At 36.1% G+C, this 19126-nt stretch overlaps 4 protein-coding genes across 5 annotated transcripts; all 4 read right to left on the bottom strand.

Moving 5' to 3' along the window:
- Positions 1-9: 9 nt before the first annotated feature.
- Positions 10-2540, bottom strand: LOC117628609 (ER membrane protein complex subunit 7 homolog). The gene is made up of 7 exons (XM_034361099.1): positions 2287-2540; positions 2149-2192; positions 1545-1653; positions 1321-1384; positions 1119-1235; positions 910-1018; positions 10-483 (listed from the first exon to the last, which is right to left on the bottom strand). Exons 1-7 carry the CDS (start codon positions 2379-2381, stop codon positions 392-394), a joined length of 630 nt encoding a protein of 209 aa, XP_034216990.1. The 5' UTR covers positions 2382-2540; the 3' UTR covers positions 10-391.
- A 601-nt stretch (positions 2541-3141) lies between these two features.
- Positions 3142-7338, bottom strand: LOC117628593 (uncharacterized vacuolar membrane protein YML018C). 2 transcript variants are annotated; one of them, XM_034361083.1, is made up of 8 exons: positions 6936-7338; positions 5528-5929; positions 5078-5292; positions 4822-4892; positions 4622-4723; positions 4004-4121; positions 3761-3896; positions 3142-3503 (listed from the first exon to the last, which is right to left on the bottom strand). In XM_034361083.1, the coding sequence occupies exons 1-8, from the start codon at positions 7014-7016 to the stop codon at positions 3441-3443; spliced, it is 1188 nt and encodes a 395-aa protein (XP_034216974.1). In that variant the 5' UTR covers positions 7017-7338; the 3' UTR covers positions 3142-3440. The 2 variants fall into 2 exon arrangements, with proteins under 2 accessions (XP_034216974.1, XP_034216982.1); XM_034361091.1 differs by lacking the exon at positions 6936-7338 and having other exon boundaries at positions 5528-5784; positions 5870-5923.
- A 2499-nt stretch (positions 7339-9837) lies between these two features.
- On the bottom strand, positions 9838-11403 carry LOC117614011. Its single transcript, XM_034342677.1, has one exon. The coding sequence runs from the start codon at positions 11311-11313 to the stop codon at positions 10150-10152; it is 1164 nt and encodes a 387-aa protein (XP_034198568.1). The 5' UTR covers positions 11314-11403; the 3' UTR covers positions 9838-10149.
- Positions 11404-15469: 4066 nt separating this feature from the next.
- On the bottom strand, positions 15470-19126 carry LOC117615005 (synaptotagmin-4-like). Its single transcript, XM_034343965.1, has 14 exons — positions 18882-19126; positions 18664-18767; position 18394; positions 18168-18218; positions 17928-18048; positions 17698-17825; positions 17503-17604; positions 17292-17366; positions 17018-17097; positions 16749-16899; positions 16435-16665; positions 15906-16202; positions 15709-15822; positions 15470-15616 (listed from the first exon to the last, which is right to left on the bottom strand). The coding sequence occupies exons 1-14, from the start codon at positions 18984-18986 to the stop codon at positions 15470-15472; spliced, it is 1707 nt and encodes a 568-aa protein (XP_034199856.1). The 5' UTR covers positions 18987-19126.

Genomic DNA, 19126 nt, shown 5'->3' with positions numbered 1-19126 from the left:
CATGCAATCTAACAATAAGCAAACAAAAACTAATACACCGTTAATCACGGCCGGCTGGTTGTCAGCATCACAACCGAATCAGATGATAGACACCTAAAACCCCAAATGTTTACATCAATGTAAAACTACACTATCAATACATAACGTTGAGAAGAAGAAAAATGCGTTGCTAGCATTGTAACATCAGGCTCTAAGCCAAAAAATAAAAACAAAAATTTATAAATAAATAAAAAAGTGAGAGGGGGGAGAGAGAGAGAGAGAGAAGTCCTGGCATCTCGTAATCTTTCTTGGAATATCTTTCTTAACCATAATGATACACAATCTCTCAGCTCCTGAGCAGGAAAACAGAAGTCCACCTGAAGAGGAGGTTGATACTTCTCCATTTCAGTTTTTAACTCCTCGCAGCACCAGGTAACAAGCTCGCTAGCGATGGAACCCCTTGGTTTCTCATTTCTTCTTGTGTCCGCCTCATTTCTTCAGGATCTGTCGTTAACATAAAAAGATTGATTGAGTAACTCTGACAATGCGGGGATCAATAAACATATTTAGTCAATAGACTGGCATGAGTATGAAGGGCATGTGTAATATCAACACAAATGGGATTCTTTTGAACAAATGCACCATAGGAGGTGATAAAACCGTAAGTGATCCACATACAGATGAAAAAACAACAATTCAATGGTAACAACCAAGTGTTTATAAATTTGTGTACAGCCATCTAAGGAGTAAAAATTCAAAATTTACATGTCCAAGTCAGAAAAAAATATGGTACAGAAATAGTGTATGTATAAAAAGAGAATAGGATGCCATCCCCATGAGTCATTTTGATGCAAGTAAATCTAAAGTAAACTAGAGTCTCAGGCCCATGGACGAAAAATTTAAAACATATACGAAGCATAGATCACTTACCCATGTTCTCCACTAACTTCGGCATCAGAAACACAACAACTACCATAAATCCAACCATCAGACCCATTGGGCTCTTTACAAGAGACATTATGGAGAAGGGTTCCCTTATCTGGAATGAGATAAACATGACATGAGGTCAAAAATCCATAATGATACAGAAATAGTGAATGTATAAAAAAGAATGTGAAAATCTAAAAATATAAACCAACCTCATAATACTGTTCCTCTCTCAATGGCTCTAAAACAAACTCATTTAGGCCCCTCCTATTTTCAGTCAGTGCTGCCTGAACCTTGCCCGGGTTTCTGGCACTAACATCAACTCGGACCTATGCAAGCATGGGAATATCAGATTTGTGATCATTTCATGTCAAGAAGTATAAAAGAGTTGATTTATAGATACAAGAATCTCACCGGAGAAAAGAAATAGCCTATTGCAGTCACTTCAATCAGATGAGTCCCCGCAGGCACATTATGGCTTTAAATAAACACATTAAGGAAATAGTGTATGCCTAGTAATTGGCATTTCATTTCATGAAGATATACTATAGTATATGCAATATCATATACATAAACATAAAGGCTGACACAAAAGATGGTATCAGAAATGAACTTATCATAAGAACGGAAAAGGATACAATGAAAAAAATCCATCAGGCCTCAGAAAGGTAACACTTTGACCAGCATTTAGTATGACTTTGACATTTGATGTTTTTTGGTAAAGGCCATACCCTTTCGCCCCCATACCTGCGGAGCAAATTCGTCAATAACGGGCATGAGCTATGCAGTTAATTATAGATGAGAGAGACATGGTGAATGAACTAAATAGCAGAATGCAACCATTAAAGATTTTTTTTCTTGGACTTAAAAAAATTGAAAAGTAGAGGGTAATCCGGACTAACCCACCTAGAGCAAGGCACCAAAAAATATTAAGCTAGTTCTCACTGATCAAATCAGGGTAAAACTCCTTAAGTCCACACATAAACTGATTAATTTAACCACACAAGCAGCCCTATTCCACAAGCCCTAATCAGATTTGACATGTATCCAGACATCCCAACACAAAAAAGCAATTAAAGTTAAAGTATCGCACAGCTTAAACCTTCCTTTTCCATTCAAATTCTCGATTTGAAGTAGTTTATCGATTGATTGACATGGAAAATTCCCCATAACTGAATACAAGATTGAAACTTTGCCATTAAAAACAATGAACAGGAAGCTAATTTCACTTGAAATACATACTGTGGATCTTCACTCGACCATGGATGGTGTACCCATCAGCAGACCTGCAACAAATCATTTGAGCAGAAACATAAAAGAAATTAATTTCAAAATCGTTGACGCATCGTTTGGGTAAAGAGAAGAACTTTTCAATCTTACCCGGGAGAAATTGCGAGCGACGAAGAGATAAGCGAAAAGCAGAGCTGTATGAAAAGCACGAGAATCGCCGGTTTGGATCGCCAGCTCCGCGCCATAACAACAATGAAAGAGCTTCTGCGAGAGTTCCAGAGTGAGAGAGATACTTGTTTGTTCGAAGAGTTTTGCGCGATCTGGTGTTACGCACTTAGCTAGATTATTGTAGTAGAAGCCAAATCAGGCCCGTATCGTATTCTGATTCAAATAGGTATTGTTTTATTTTATATTTTAAATTACTAATTAAACTAGTATATATAAAAAAATTACTAATTAAAAGATTTTTTTATTATTATTTTATTTATAACTGAAACGAATCGCTAATGTTTGTTTGAGTAGGCCTATAAGCATCCTACGGTAATTTTTGAACTCAATTAATATTTTTTTTAAAGTAAATCCCTAGCTAAAACACTCATGATTCTAATTCTTAGTTCTAAGTTTTTATCTTTTTTGTAATTTCTCAACAACAAAAAATCTGAATTTATGCTAGCAGCCAGCAAGTCATCCATAAAAAATTAGCTAGCCCATCCTTCGAAAATTGACTACATTGGGCTTTAAAATGTTAGCAAAAGATTTGAACTCATATGTAGACTCTTTCCTTGTGTTAGCAATGTTGGAATTTTATTTTTTTTATAATCCAAATCCTCTACTAAAAATTCAAAGACTAATATTTATTTTTTGAGCTATACAATATGGAAGAACTATTGAATTTCTAATAGACGATTTAGATTAATTGTCAAGACAATGAGAGGAGGTGTGATAATATAAAAATTATTTTTTAGGTAAAAGGAATTGGGAGGAAAAAAAAAAAACATTGAGAAGGTGCGTGAAATGAGATTTTTTCAACCCAAAAGGTTTATTACATACAGGGCTCACACTCAAAGCTGATGATGGTGAAAAGACAAACCTCACCCCAAGAATTGATGTACACAGAGTATGATACAACATTATATTTTCACCCTCACTTTCCTCCCACACAAACCAACCACCCATATTGAGGAGAAACTTCCTTACTGGTAAACTCAAGAACTTGACAACCGACCAGAGTGGAAAGAGAAAAATTGCCCCCATAAAAGAATCAGAATTGCCAAACTAAGCAAGTAGTAGTGTTCAATAAAATGCTATAACCCCAGTTTCTTCGAGAACCAGTCTGAAAGATTTGCTATCACAAATCCTGCAAATACCTGCAACATACAACAAACGCTACGTAAAGAGTTCATAGATGCAACATGACACAAGTTTGAATGCGTATCTTGTGCATCAGACAGCATTGAATGAGAAACTTGGTAATATAATATAGAGACCTAGACATCATTTCCTCCAAAAGTGAGTTTGAAATGCTAAATCGAAATTCCTTCTTGAACAAAGTTTTACAAAGGTACTACCGTACTACTAACTACTAACTACAGATGCTATATGCATAGTTATGATAATATCATACCTGAGCAGATCCAAGTATGTAAACTGCTGAATAATGACGGCCGTGGATGAACATGTCAGCAACCATAGCGAGTGGTATGGTGAGCGACATGCCCAAGGTGGCCACCAGTGGAGTTGTCCACACAACACATAGCGCCCTGTAGGAAGTTTTTTATTATTAGCCAAAAAGAGAAGTGGGAGTTTAAAACATGTGACAACACAGGTGTGGGAATCCCAGATTGAAAAAAGGATTGTTTTAACATACCAGAAGTAGTCTGAGAGTACACTTCCAACAAAGCCATTGGCAATAACAACTTCTTCCAATTTAGCAGAGTGAGGAATCGTAAACTTGGGTTCAATGCCCAATGCTGTCAATGGCCAAACTGGAGAAATAAAAAATAAAAAGAAGAGAAAAACGATATTATTCAGTCAAGAAGTGACAGATTGCCTTCCTATTGAAGTAGAGTGGTGATTTCCCCACTCCAATTTTATCCACTTACACTCCATTTTATAACTAAAAAAGGAGTGTAAGTGGATAAAATTGGAGTGGGGAAATCATTACCCTTTAAGAACCTCAGACATATTTCCACCAAGCTAGCAATGTGCCTTGCTTGATTTCTAGATATCATATTCACAAGGAGAAAAACTGAAGTAATGCCATAAAAATAGCCTCTTATTGTACCACTTATTACAATTAGAAAAAGTAAATTCCTCTTACAGACAAGCTATGTAGAATAGCATAGATGCTTTTGCATTCCTATGTAAAGTAGAGGAAAAGAACCCAGGTGACTGGGGACATGGAAACCATTGTGTGCATAAAGAACCCTCTTTGTGAACTTTGGTAATTGATAGATGAAAGCATTAATACTCAAGCAACACTTACCAAGCCACCATAATGCTACAAGTGTAAAAAGTCCAATGTACCCAAACAACTTTTGCACATCAACCCTGTCTCCTCCCTCGCCAGCAAATTTTTTAAGGAGAACTATATCCATTAACAGTAAAATAAATGTTAATAGTAACGTCAAAATAATTTAGGAAAAAAGAATGCCAAGATATAAATGAAAAAATATATTTCCCAACCAGTAAATAGACCATATGACATGGCTGAGAGAAGGCCAAAAAGATCTCCAACAAGAGAGCGTTTCCCATTGCTGAACAAAAATATTAACTGTCAATGCCAAAACATGCATTACATAGAGCAATTTGATGCATAATATCGGGAACAAATGATATTGGTACGTAAAATGATATGTTATCTTCCATCAAGGAAGAGACAAATATAATGGAAGTCAACAATAATTTGGATGTCAGCAACAGAGATGGAGTAAAAGCTTACGCAGCACTCAGTTGTGACTCATCTGTAGCCCAAGTTTTGCCCAGAGTTGTCATGGCTACACCAGCCATGCTGACAAAGACAGCCACCACTTTTGCTATATTTAAAGTATCTTCACCCAAGAATGCACCAACAAAAAGAGTAAAGAGTCCTGAAGTCGAGGATAATACTGTTGTACTTGCAACACTTGTGCGCGCAAGGGCAGCATTTGAAAAATACTACACAAAAAAAGAATAAGAATTTTCTTGATGTCCTTCAAACTGATTTTATATTATCAAATCCACAAAAAATGAATAGACCTTTCCACGAAATGCATCTCATTAGACAAACACATATCTATGTAAAATTTCATGTCTGCAAGGAAATTTCTGGGACACGTGTCTGGGACTCAAAAACACTTCATATTCAATCGAAATGTATTCTTCAATAAAGTAGCTTTAGGAAGTTCCTTACCTCTGTAAAAAACCAGAGAGGGGCAATGTAAAACCCATAAGTAGCAATTTGCCTTGCAGTAACCTCTTTGTCATGTTTCGGCACAGTTAAATCATCTTTGTATTTAGAAACCAAAGGTATTGCTTCTGCACAAGGTGAAAGGTCTGCATCACTGTCTTTTCTGGTCAAGGACCCATGAATTTCCAATTCAAAGTCTTTCTGCCCTCCATTGTGTTTTAGAGGAGAACTAAATCCAGCAGAAAACTCATTCATGCTTTCTGCATTTTTACCACTTTTAGAAGAGCGACGTTTTAGTAAATTACACAACCAATCCTTAATGAATGCTATTGGGATGTAAACTACCATAAGAGAAGCTCCAAGATATGTTACTGCAAATGGCTGCTTATAGTCTGTAAATATATCCTGTAGAGACAGTATTGGTCAGCTAGAACCTCAATAAGATATAGAGCGTGGGCACAGCACACAGTATTATTAAATATATAAGTAAATACAATGCACCATATCATAATATGGAATCAAAGATTTTCTATAGCTTATGAATAAATTTTCAGGCATCTCCATACAATGATATTAAGGGGAAAAAACCCTTATATCAGATCCCAATAGATTGCCAATCAAAGTCTTATATGCAGAAATATTTCGCTTGAAGCAATTAGACACAATCTTCTGCTAAAAGGGTCTCAATTCCATGTAGCTTTCAGGAAGTAGCTTGAGTTTAAGCAGTTATCTGCTCTCCCATGGTCAAGATGATTAAATAGTCACAATTGTTGACTAAAGGATTCAATTTGGCCACTATATAAACTCAAAACTCACTTCAACAAAATAGTCATCATTGGTTTACCAACTAATCATTTAAAACGCTCACTACTAAGTTTGAGATGATGCATGGTGACTCGAAAGCAATTAAACATGTAGTGTGTTCAGATTGAACTTAATACCAACCAACTAAGATGAGGCAATAACAGAAAAAGGTTAAATCTTAGCTGGTGTTTTCTTTGGTATGTCCTTCAGTCCCTTAGACACCAAAGGTGACAGATGACCGTGCTTATGCAACTGAATGCTAGTTCTGTTCTGGAAAATATTATATTTACAGTGTTCCTCGAATGGGTGAAGCTGAGTGCTTTAAATAAATTCAAGCAAACATCCAAACTTCCATTATATGAATAGCTTCTCTTCCTTTATAGAAGAGGTCAAAGACAAAACAGCAAGAGCACACAGGTAGCTGACTTAATAAAGTTCATCAATTGGGTACAAATCCATATCAAACTCCAATATTTTCATGAAGCCTAATAACCCATAACCCATCAGGCAAAAAAAAAAAAAAAATTACAAATCACATTCATATTTCACCCAAAACTCCAAAAATAGTTATGACAAATTTAGAAAGAGAAAAATAAAGGAGTCTAACCTGGGTGACTTCTGCAGAGGTAACCCAAATGACAACAACAGTAGCAATTAAGAACAACCCAGCTCTGTATCTCCAGCCCATAATAAACCCAGTTAGAGAAACCAGAGGAATTTCAAAGATCTGGTTGGTGCTCCTTAGATCTTTGAAATTGCCTTTGATATTTTCCCTGGTCACCGACCTTATAGCATATGAGATCTTGTGTGGGTGACAGGGTGTCCCGAATTCCAATATCTGGCGTATATTTAGGTGAGAGAGAGGCCCGGTTGGGGCGGGGCTGCTGGTGTGAGACAAGGGGAATCGGGTTGGCTTTCTTGCAGGAAATAAAGAAATCCTAAATTTCGGGAAGAAAGAGAAGGAGAGGGAAAGTGTTGAGACAAACAAAGAAAGAACTGAAATCGTTTTGGTGGTTATTAGTTAATCAATACCCTCTCTATTACATGTCTGTTATAAGTTTCAATTTTTATTATTACAAAATATGTCTTCTTTTTTTTTTTGGTAAAACTAAAAAAAAAAATATGTCTTCTTTTTCATACGGTAATGTTACCAAAAAATAAAAAGTTTAATAATTGTACAATGGAAAAGTATATTTCCCTTCACATAAAATAGAAAATAAAAAAAAAGTGAGCCAACGGCTCTAACTGATCGAACTTCGGTGTGTGTGTGAGCCCCTCCTCTTATAATTTAGACTATCATTTATATTCAAAAATAAAAAATGAAATATATAATTTTTGTTGGTTTAGAATTTTGTGTTATTAATTTTCCGTCCCTTTCTTTCTCTTTTTCCCATGTCTTGATTAATTATAAAATTCAAATCTATTTATAGGACCCTCGAAACTTTATGACATTTTCATATAAATCGCATATCCCACTCACTTATTCGATTTCATTGAGTTGTGACGGTATGTTGATCCAAATACAAGGCATGATTAAAACTAAAAACAATAAGTTATCTTCAACTAGAAGAAAAGGCTAATTTTTCTAATAGAATTAAAGTTTTTTTAATAGAAAAAGAAAAGATGCTCCTTATAAATATCAAATTATAATTATGTATCAAGTGTGTGGGATGAGAACCGTATGCGTTATAAAATAATCGTTGTTGGTAGAAAAGACAATAAGCATGCCAAAAGAAAAAAGCATTTATACAAAGAACATGACATTTCCAATGATAGTTGCAGGTAGGAAGAGAATAAAAATATAAACATGTGTAGATAATGGCATTATTTTTAGGACAGTGATGTTCACAAATTTATCATGCATTGTTTTTTAAGTAAAGAAAATACACCAACTAAAATCGGCATGTTACGTACGTAATATAAAATCTCGTATTGGGTTAGGTGTTTGAGTATCTTCGTCTATCAGTTGATTTTGGATTATGGATTAGGTACTCTAATTTTAATAAGCGTAGCTCCTCTTATGCATAAACAAATTTAAATTTATATATAAGAGGATAATTATATGTAGATAAATTAGAATATAAGGACATTTTTTGGGCAGCAGAAAATTCATCTACCAAAAGCAGCATGTTATGTTTCATTTCAGAATACAAAATCTGGTATTGAGTGTTTTCATCTCTGTCAATATATATATATTTTAAAAGAAGATAGCTTAACTTTTGTTTTGATTAGGTTCGGGGAAATAGAATCATAAACTTGTACTAATCCTAACCCGACAGCTTACCCCTCTCTCATCACTTTTTGATAAACTTTTGTCATGGATTTATTTCACTAAATTAAATTTTGTTTTGAGTCCAAACTACAAGATTTGAGCATGCAGTGTCAAGTTTACGAGAGCCACGAAGTACGTGCTAAGAGTATATTCAACGAACTTTTTAACAACTTTGGAATGCTAAAATAGGTATAGGTGTGCCACATCATCAAAATCCTCTCCAACATTCTTGTCAAACTCAATTATCAAAGCTGCAATCGCTTTCTCTATCTTCAGAACTAGTAAGTTGACCTTTGCTCTTCAAAACATCTAATTTTACTCCGGAAAAATAAAACCTACCATCAAAATGTTAAAAACATGTATTTTTCCTTTTCATACAATAAATACGTTCACATTTTTCATATTTTTCATTCTTTTCAATAACATTGCATTAATTGAATTTAAGAGTCTGTTAGGGCACAAAAAATTAAAGTAGCAAACAAAGTTTTTTAAATTGCTATATAGGTCAACAAACTTCAATTTGAAAATTTTAGTTTCCTACTACTATTGAAGATGCTCTAATAGGTCAGTAATTGGGCTAAATCTTACTGAAAGAAAGCATGGCACTTTGAGACTTGAGTTCCCTCCAATCCATTGCACATAGCTTCAATATGGAGATGCCCATGGCAAGTCAACCAACCTATTTTTAAAATTTTTAAAAACCTCTGTACCTGTATCCTAGCTAATTCCGAAGGTAGATGAGGTATCTATTAAACTAATTAAACTTCTGCATACTTGAGTTAAGTTAGTTGACCAAGGCAGTGAGCCTGTCTCGTTATACTCAAGTTCAAATTTTCTTTCTTATAAATTAGATTAATTTAGAATAATTTAGACTATTGCTTGTTAAAACAAAAAAAACAAAAACTAATTCAATTTCTAGCTACTCTAAATTATTACAATTTATGGAGTAGATAGAGTTCCAAACTAACAGGTGCAAGGGTCGATCACATTGACATAATCAACTTATGGAAATGAATTCAATTTCTAAATTATCAAATACTGCTTATGAACTTTTAATTGGGCTGAGTTAACTTAAAATTCGATTTTTTTTAGTGAAGTTTGATCTAAATTGGGCTGAACATCATCTCTCTCTCTCTCTCTCTCTCTCTCTCTCTCTCTCTCTCTCTCTCTCTCTCAAGAAAACTACTACACTAGTTGACTGGATTGGCAGAGATCATCGGTGGCAGAAAAAATACAATTAATAATAATCATTATCACTAATTTGCTTCATTAAGCTCTTCATACCAGCTAACACATTTTTGTCATCTCATAATAACCAACAATGACAAACCCTTACAATTACAAACACTACAATCCTATTTGTTAATCACTTAACTAAGAAACAGGGCACACCACACCTGAAAATTAGGTGTCCCTAATCTATAACTTGGGTTAGTACTTAATACCTCGTTAAGTTACACTTATACACTCAATTAAAAATGTAAACTATAAATAAACTTCAAAAAATAAATAATAAAAAAACCTTAAGCTATATTAAGAAATCAAAGTTTCAAGGTGAAGAACCCCACAGCACCTCTGCAACAACAGTAGCTGCCTCTGCATCAGAAACAGAGGCCTCTCTCACTCTCTTCAGTATTTCCAATTTAAAAGCTCTTTTCTCACTCTGCTCCAATCCTTCCCCAACTTCCACTTGCACTGCAAAACTAGCCACACACCTTGAAAATGGAAATTTCTCCACACTTTCCTCCATTTTTGGCTCTCTCTCCTCCACACAAACACTTCCATTTTCTTCCACATTGGACTGCAAACCCACCTCCAATCTCTGCAAACCCATAAGCTTCTTGATCAGGTCCTCTTCAAGCATTGAACCAATCACTTCCTCTCTGCCCAAAAACGCAATTTCAAGAATGCAATTCATGGCTGCCACTTTAGTTGACAAGTCTTCAGAGCCCAGGAGGCTGATAATTCTTGGGATTTCTCCATTGATGTCATCAACCAGAGGGGTTCTGATGATTTTGACTAGTCCGGTGAGGACTTGAATCGAACAAGATGAACCCATTTGAATTAAAGCTCTAACAATCGGACCCATCAGTACCAATCCCACAAAAACATCCTTATTGAATTTAACCAGACCAAGAACAGCAAGAGCAGCCTGGTCTCGAACCCAATTCGAAAACTTTGAGTCACAAACCATAAATTCAAGAAAAGAAAATACCTTTGCTCTCAAAATTAACTGCTGATACTGTTTATCAAACCCTTGGCCCAACCTGTTCTCTAAACCCATCAAAGCCTTCACCTTTTTATCGTCTTCGACAGACTCTTCCATAGTTTTCACAAAACTTTGAACATTTTTCTGATCTACGTACGCTTGAATCTCTGCTTCCATGGCGTACCCAATTTGGGAAATTTTGTAATTGGTGATTTGGCGGTGGAGGAGGGACCGGAGGCCATAGCCCTGCAGTTTTTCGAGTTTTTCGAAAAGGGTTTTGAGGTTGCTGAGCAACTGATTGAGCTTGAAGAGACTTGGGTCTATGGAAATAACGGGGTCGGCTTTGGTTCCGAGCTCTAGAAGAGCTTCAATCGCGGTGCTTATGTCGTAATTGTTGTATATAATTGAAATGGGGTTGCTTTGTAGGTCTTTAGAAGCTTTCTTCAGAGCTTCTAGCAGCGGGAGAAGATGTTGGTTCTCTACTTGCTGCTCAGCTTCGTCCATGGTTGCTTTGCTTGCTTGGGTTCGAAGTTCAGTGATTTGAAGCTGTTTGAGAAAGTGGCTCACCTACCAGTCTATTAAAGGCACGGACTTGCCGACTAACCGTTCAAACCGCATACGGCACTCGTTAAAATTAGAGTGGACGTAATGCCACCAAATCTCATTTAGCAAATCTGAGTTACGCCACCAGTTGAACAATGCACTGTGCCCGCTCTCTTGTGTTAGAGTTTCGAACTCCTTTTGTTATATCCTAATAATTTAGAAAAGTCCCGATTTCTTAGATCAGTACAAGAGATTGTGGTCACCCACCGTTGGATATTAATCTAATTGTTAAAAAAAAAATTTTAAAAGGAGTGCAAGAGTGAGTAAACCGTTGAATTTACATCCAACGGTGAGTGACTACAAATAAAATGGTTAATTATGGTTCAAGAGATCGAGACTGGTATAGAATATCACATTTGTCAAAGAAAAGTTTTAATCTCATTTGTTAATATGGTTAATTATGTATGATATAAAATGAACTTTTATGGCATGTTTATTTACCATCGATAGGTATGAGAAGAAATAGAATTATTCTAATTCATAACATTCCCACATTTACTATCACATAAATATACATAAAGAATAAAAAATTATGTGGTTCTTATCTTAAAATATGTGATTCAATGTCTTTAAACTTAGAGCCTAGGTGCACGTGTCAAAAAACAGTATAGCCGCGCCTCTATACTATTTTTTTAAAATAAAAAATACCGCAGTATAGCTATACGGTTATACTCTTTAAATATATTATATTAAAAATATATAGCCACGCGGCTATATTTTTTTATTAAAATAATATTTTATTTTAAAAGACCTTTGCATTATTTTATATATATTTATTTGCTAGTTTCAACATACCTAAAAGCATATATTGAAGATAGAGAAATTTCACAGTAAATCAATCTTACAATTCAATTTTTTCTTCATCTTTTTTTGTGGGAATGTTTGCCCTTGATCTACCTCGTTTTCTCAAGTGTTACTAAATTCTTTTATTGCACACATTTTTTGTTGTAGAGAATTGCATGCTGAGTTGGAGTGTTCTTTGTTGTTGCTTCACATTTCAAACAACACTTTACATGAAGAATACTATCACCTCTCTTACTACTATGCCCATAAATCTTTGTTTGAAATTGTTGTTCTGGTTGGCAAAGAGATTGCAAAACAACCATCTTGCATTTCTGTTACAACAAGTAAGAAGTAATCTTAGCCTCTCACATTGCTTCATAGTTAGTAAAATACGGAACGGGAAAAATACAAATACAATACGTACGTGTTTTATTTGGCAAAATTTTGGCAAATTACAACTGAAAAGTTCACCCACTATATAATATTTTTATTCAATAATATGTGAAAATTATGTGTATAATAAGTGGATTTTGTGTTTATTATTAATTTTTTTTTAAACGAGTGTATTAAACATGAAAAATAAGTATGTACGTCTACAATACGAGTATTGTATGTTTGCTTCTTCTTTTTTAAATGTGTATTTTACCAAGCGTTTAAGACGTGTACAGAATACTAATGTATTATTGAAAAATACTTATTTACGTGTATAATACGAGTATTAAATATTAAAATGCTAAATTCTTTATACGAGTAATAACTTTGGAAATTTAAAAATTAGAAGGGGATAATAGAGACTCACGGCTAATAGTACTGGATAATGCGGTAACTACTATTATCGAAAATAGAAAATCAAAAATCGGCAAAAAAAAAATAATAAAAAGGATCCGAGTATATATATATATATATATATAGCCGCACAGCTATACTATTTTAAAAATAAAAAAATAAAAAAATCTGTATAGCCACCCAACTATACTATTTATATATATATATAGAAAATCGAAAATCGAAAATCGGCAAAAAAAAAAATTAATAAAAAGGATCCGAGTATATATATATATATATATATATATATATAGCCGCACAGCTATACCATTTTAAAAATAAAAAAATGTGTATAGCCACCCAACTATACTATTTATATATATATATATAATAAAATAAAAAGAGGAATAGCCTAGCGCCTAGAGATTAGGAGTCCATGTGTCAAAAACAATATAGCCGTGCGCTATACTATTTTTAAAAAATAAATAAATGAATAAACTAGAGTATAGCCGCGCGGCTATACTATTTGTAGAAAATAAAAGAGAACCCCGCTAGAGCTTAGGCTCCCACGTGTCATGTCACACCCCGGACCGGCTCTGCCGTAGCGCGATATTGTCCGCTTTGGGCCTAGGCCCGCACGGTTTTGTTTCTGGGAGCTCACGGAACAACTTCCCAGGGTGGTCACCCATCCTGGGATTGCTCCAGCCTCCAACTCGCTTAACTTCGGAGTTCCTACGAACCCAAAGCCAGTGAGCTCCCAAGAGGCCTCCTCTAAGTCAGAGTGGCGCAGCGGACTGGCCCAACTCCACCTAGCAAGATATTGTCCGCTCTGGGCTGGGCCGACGCCCCCCCTCACGGATTTGTTCCTGGGAGTTCACAGAGCAACTTCCAAGGGTGGTCACCCATCCTGGGATTGCTCTAGCCTCCAACTCGCTTAACTTTGGAGTTCCTACGAACCCAAAGCCAGTGAGCTCCCAAAAGGCCTCCCACTATGAGGATGCGAGGTGTGCCATATAAGGCACATCACCCCCTCTCTGTTTGGTCGATGTGGGATCTCACAATCCACCCCCTTAAGGGATCCGACGTCCTCGTCGGCACACTCGCACCCCACGGCAGAGTGGCTCTGATACCAAATCTGTCACACCCCGGACCGGCTCCGCCGTAGCACGATATTGTCCGCTTTGGGCCTGGCTACATTCTCACCAGCCCGCACGGTTTTGTTTCTGGGAGCTCACGAAGCAACTTCCCAGGGTGGTCACCCATCCTGGGATTGCTCCAGCCTCCAACTCGCTTAACTTCGGAGTTCCTACGAACCCGAAGCCAGTGAGCTCCCAAAAGGCCTCCTACTAGATGGATGCGAGGTGTGCCATATAAGGCACATCACCCCCTCTCCGTTTGGTCGATGTGGGATCTCACATGTCAAAAAACGTATAGCCGGTCGGCTATACTATTTTAAAAAATAAATAAATAAATAAAACACGAGTCTAGCCAAACAGCTATACTATTTATATATTTAAAAAATAAAAATATAAAAGAGGACCCGCCTAGCGCTTAGGGATTAGGAGCCCATGTGTCAAAAATAGTATAGCCGCGCGGCTATACTATTTATAGGAAGAAAAAAAAGGATAACCCGCCCAACGCCTAGGCTCCAACGTGTCCAAAAATAGTGCTATTTTTGAAAAAATGAAGATAGCCACACGGCTAGACTATTTTAAAAACTATAAATATATATATATATATATATATATATATCAAGGGTGTAGCATCTTTTGAATGGGTAATTCATTCACTTTTTTTCTTCTTCTTTTTTTAATGCAAAACACACTTATTTTTTGAGGTGGAAAATCGTTTTATGTGTGAATAAATATATGTATAGTGCTTTATTTTGTTTAGGGAAAGATGAGTAATGCTAATTCAAATGAGGCCTCCTCTCATGCTCAATCTTATTTTGTGGTGGATTAATTATTATGTATAGATGATGAATATGAGTATTTTGTTTTGTTTTATTGTATTATGACACTGAAGTATTGAGATTTTCCGTGTCGCCGTGTCAAGTTTTCGTGTCCCCGTGTTTGTATCTGTTCAACATAGCTCAAAACCATGAATTGGATAAAATATGGGCAGTAGTTGATTCAATTTCAATTCCTAAGTTCTCCGATCCCTCACTTCATATTCCAAGTAAAGGAACATGTCATCATAGAAGAACTTCAACAATATCAAAACTTCAAATGATAAGTATGCTACAAATAGTTGTATCAAAAAACATGATTGCAATAAGAGATCATAGATATGAACAGGTTAAGAAATATGAAATGTAAAGTAATCTGAACTACAAGTGGCTCGTAACACTTTCTTTCAGTTTTGATAGAAAGGTGAAATCTAATAATATGTGCAAAAGAATGAAAGATTGAATTTTTGTTGTTGTTGTTTTTCCTGTAGTATTTCATGCAAAGAAATCAGAAGTTGAACTCCAGCAAGAGCAAAAACAATGTAGAGGATGATCAAATCATCACGTATCGCGGACTTTATGCTGTGCAACCCACTTTAGATTCAAATAAATTCTTCCTGATTTAGCAATATCTAGGGCATAACAGTCTTGATATTCCCCTTCCATTAACACCCTGGTCAGTGTCATGATCACTCTCCCTATTCTATCCTGAAAAATGAACAAGAAAAAGAAAAGACAATGAAAATTAGTTAGTATAGTTGTATCCGGTCACACAGTTAAACTAGTAAGAAGACATTTACTTTTCCAAAAGTGTCATGGTCCCAAACTTCCACCATTAACATTTCATGTAATGCATCCTCCACCATGAAGTCAAAAGTTTGATTCCAAACTGGATTCAAGTTGTTAGTTACAACCTGAGAAAAGCAGAAGAACATGAGACATAGCACAATGAACACTTAGAAAGTGCAAGAAAAATTTGGAAAGTCAAAAATCTCACCCTGGTCTTGGCTTTGGTTTCAGATTTCTTCATAATAAGGACAACAAAAGGGTCAGCTTTCCCCATAAAATCCACAACTGGCAAGTCTTCTGCAGATATAACTGTTACAGATAATACTCCTCTCACAAAGACCTCCTTCTTCTTCTGAGCAGCGGTTTTTCTCAACTCTGAACTGTCTGTCTCATTACTTTCATGTTTAAGAGCCTTTTCCAAAGAGGTCAACGCGAAGTCATGGTCAAATGGGTTTACAATGTTACCATCTATACCAAAAGGACAGTACAACAGCTCCAAGTGCACCTAAAGCCAACAACAATGTGCATTATAGAATAGAACACCAATTTTTTCGTACGAGAGTGATTGGCTGGTACCGGATTATAATATACAGTATCCGTTACATTGTTGACATTGTTGACTAAATATCAAATATAGTATCGACAATGTACCATGTAGTGTAGATAGTAGCCGGTACAAAAATTTCTACCCTTTTTGTATGCGGACAATGCAAGTAAACTGTAAATCCTATTCTCACCTGGCCCCTGTATTTAGTATCCCTCTGGACCTCCAAATCCTTCACCAGCTTTAACCACACATCCTTCACTTTGCCAGGCTCAAGCTGGCTCAGTTTCACTTGAGCACAGCCAATGAGTTCTGCAGCCTGAAGTCCTTCATGGTCGAAAATTCTTATTGTCAAATGTTGAGTCGTTGAATCTTCGACTATGAACTCGAAGTGCTCATTCCAGATTGGATTTAAATCGTTATCCTGTACCACATGATAAATGCTTCTATTCAATTAAGTGAAGATCTAAATCATATCCACTTTGAGAAAACATGAGTTTTTCTTACAATGACTTTGCTGGTTTTGGTTCTATCAGGAAGGGGACGTATGAATATCGCAGCAAAAGGGTCTGATTTTCCCACCAGGTCCTTGTTTGTTAACTCCTTGGCTTCCACAAGCTTCACTTCTAATGTTCCAACCGGCTTCAACTCCAAGTCACTGTCACGTAACAAAATCTTAGATGAAAGAAACTTCTAGCAGAGTAAGAAAATTTGCACTGATATATCAATTAGGCCATATTGTTGTGATTTCTAGAGTTCATTATAATTTTGTATACCTATAATCTCCAGGTATTATCGGTATAACATTGCGTACTGGCCAAGTTATACAATCTTCGATAGCATCTCGTATTGTTTCCTGAAATAGTACGACAATTCCATTAGAGGGCAGTGTGGGAAGAGTAATTCAAATTAACAGTCATGTTGAACAAGACGTTCTATCATCTGATGAAGTTCTGCAGATATGATTTAATTACATGTGTGGCAGAGAATTCAGGTTTTTGTGCAATATGCCACAATCTTTCATTACAATAAGGCAAAGTTTGCTCAAACCTCAATAGCATCAGAAACGCCTGGGATTGATGATATGTCACCACCAGAAATTTTAAACACAAAATCCAGCTTTTTCTGCAGGCAGAGATACAAGAAAATCAAGTATGTTACATGTAAATGTAGTTATAAACAAATTTATAAATCTATAAATGTAAAATTAAGCCTCAGAAAATGTTACAAACCAATAAGATAGCAGCAACTTATCACAAACCTTTTCTCTTAAGGAATAAGAAACAGCACCAAAACAAGGGAACTCGTCGACTAGCGGTTTGAAGATTAACCTGAAAACCCCAGTGAATCCAATATTTTTCACCTAGACGAACAGTTAGAAAAAGAAGATCTTAAAGCCTCTATTTCACTAAACAAAATTACAAGAGGATAAGCAATCAGTTGATGAGCATTTTACCTGAACAGGTAGTGCAAGACCAACTCTGGTTTTGATATCAAGCACAATATTGGGATTTCCATCCCACTGAAGCTCCAACTCCAGAGTGACTCCCCCAGCTACACTTTCACTTTCAACCATGGTAACTCCTAAAGGGCATCAACTACATGTATAAGTATCAATGCCGAAATCCAGTCAACGAATAGGATCAAGCTTGTGCTAGTTTGTAAGCAATGAAGAACGAAGCCAACCTGTGAACTGTGGAGCCACAGTGCCAAGGGTCAAGGTGGAGAATTTGAGTGACGACAAGATGACTGGCCTATACTGTTCGAGTATCGGTTCCACATTGCTCTTTATCAGCTCTGATGCTGCCTAATCCATCACAACGCACCCAAAAGAAACAACAAAAAACCAGAAGATTGACTATTGAAGAGGTGAAACTAAAAGAGTGAGAAAAGAAAGAAAAAAAGGAGGGAGAGAACAAGCATTACTTCATTAACGTAAGGCCACATCTTTTGAAGATGGTGGTTAAGCCAATTCAACTGTAATTCATAAAGATATGCTTGTTAGATATATACACATATACATATACATAGAAAAGGGTGTGGAAGAGCTCAGCTCATATACTGTTTCATGATATCAAATTTTTTTCGATGTGGGACATTTGACACTATTAAGCTTTTGAGTACTAGTAACTGTTTAATATGATATCAGAACTCTAGTTGGGAGACATCCAGTATTTTCTGTGCGCGACATTGCAATATTTTGCGCATTCCCTAATATTGAATCTGACACAATCGCATGGTGAAACTAATATGCGCGAAACTTACCTCTACAAACCCAGCTTATATTTTTACCTTAGAGTAACAAATTGTACTTTCTGAATGTGAGACATTTGGTGCATGTGACATAAAGCAAACACACAAAGGGCAAAACATGAAGAAGAGAAAACAGGGAAGTTGGGGGGTTTGTGAAATAAAACTCAACTTCTGGCGCTGCGTGAAGACTACCCAAGATGGATAATACTGGCTTGGGAGAAGTTTTCTAGAATCTTGCACTGTCATCCTTGCAAACGCTGCCACTGTCTTGGCCTAAAATCACACACAATACATCAACCAAGAAACAAAAAAAATAAAATATATATATATATGAAAGAAAAGCAAACAAACATGGTGCAACAAGATTTGATTTGAATTGCAATGTACCAAATCTGAACGGCATTTGGATCGGATTCTCTCCGCCCGAGCAAAAGCCACGATCAACCCGATGCCGATGGCAATGCCAATAATCATTCCAAAGAAGAACCCCATTTTGTTCAAATTCCACAAGGATTTCCAATGCCAAGAATTTTACTTGTGCTTCAGAAATTATATTTGGCCACACAGAGGAGCTTCTAAGAACAGGGACATTTGGTCCAACATGATTGGATTGGAAGTTGGTTTATGGTGGG

This window comes from Prunus dulcis, chromosome 1 (genome assembly GCF_902201215.1).
Source record: "Prunus dulcis chromosome 1, ALMONDv2, whole genome shotgun sequence".
Lineage (NCBI taxonomy): Eukaryota > Viridiplantae > Streptophyta > Magnoliopsida > Rosales > Rosaceae > Prunus > Prunus dulcis.
The sequence above is the reverse complement of the archived record's forward strand: the minus strand, read 5'-3'. Positions and strand labels throughout refer to the sequence as shown.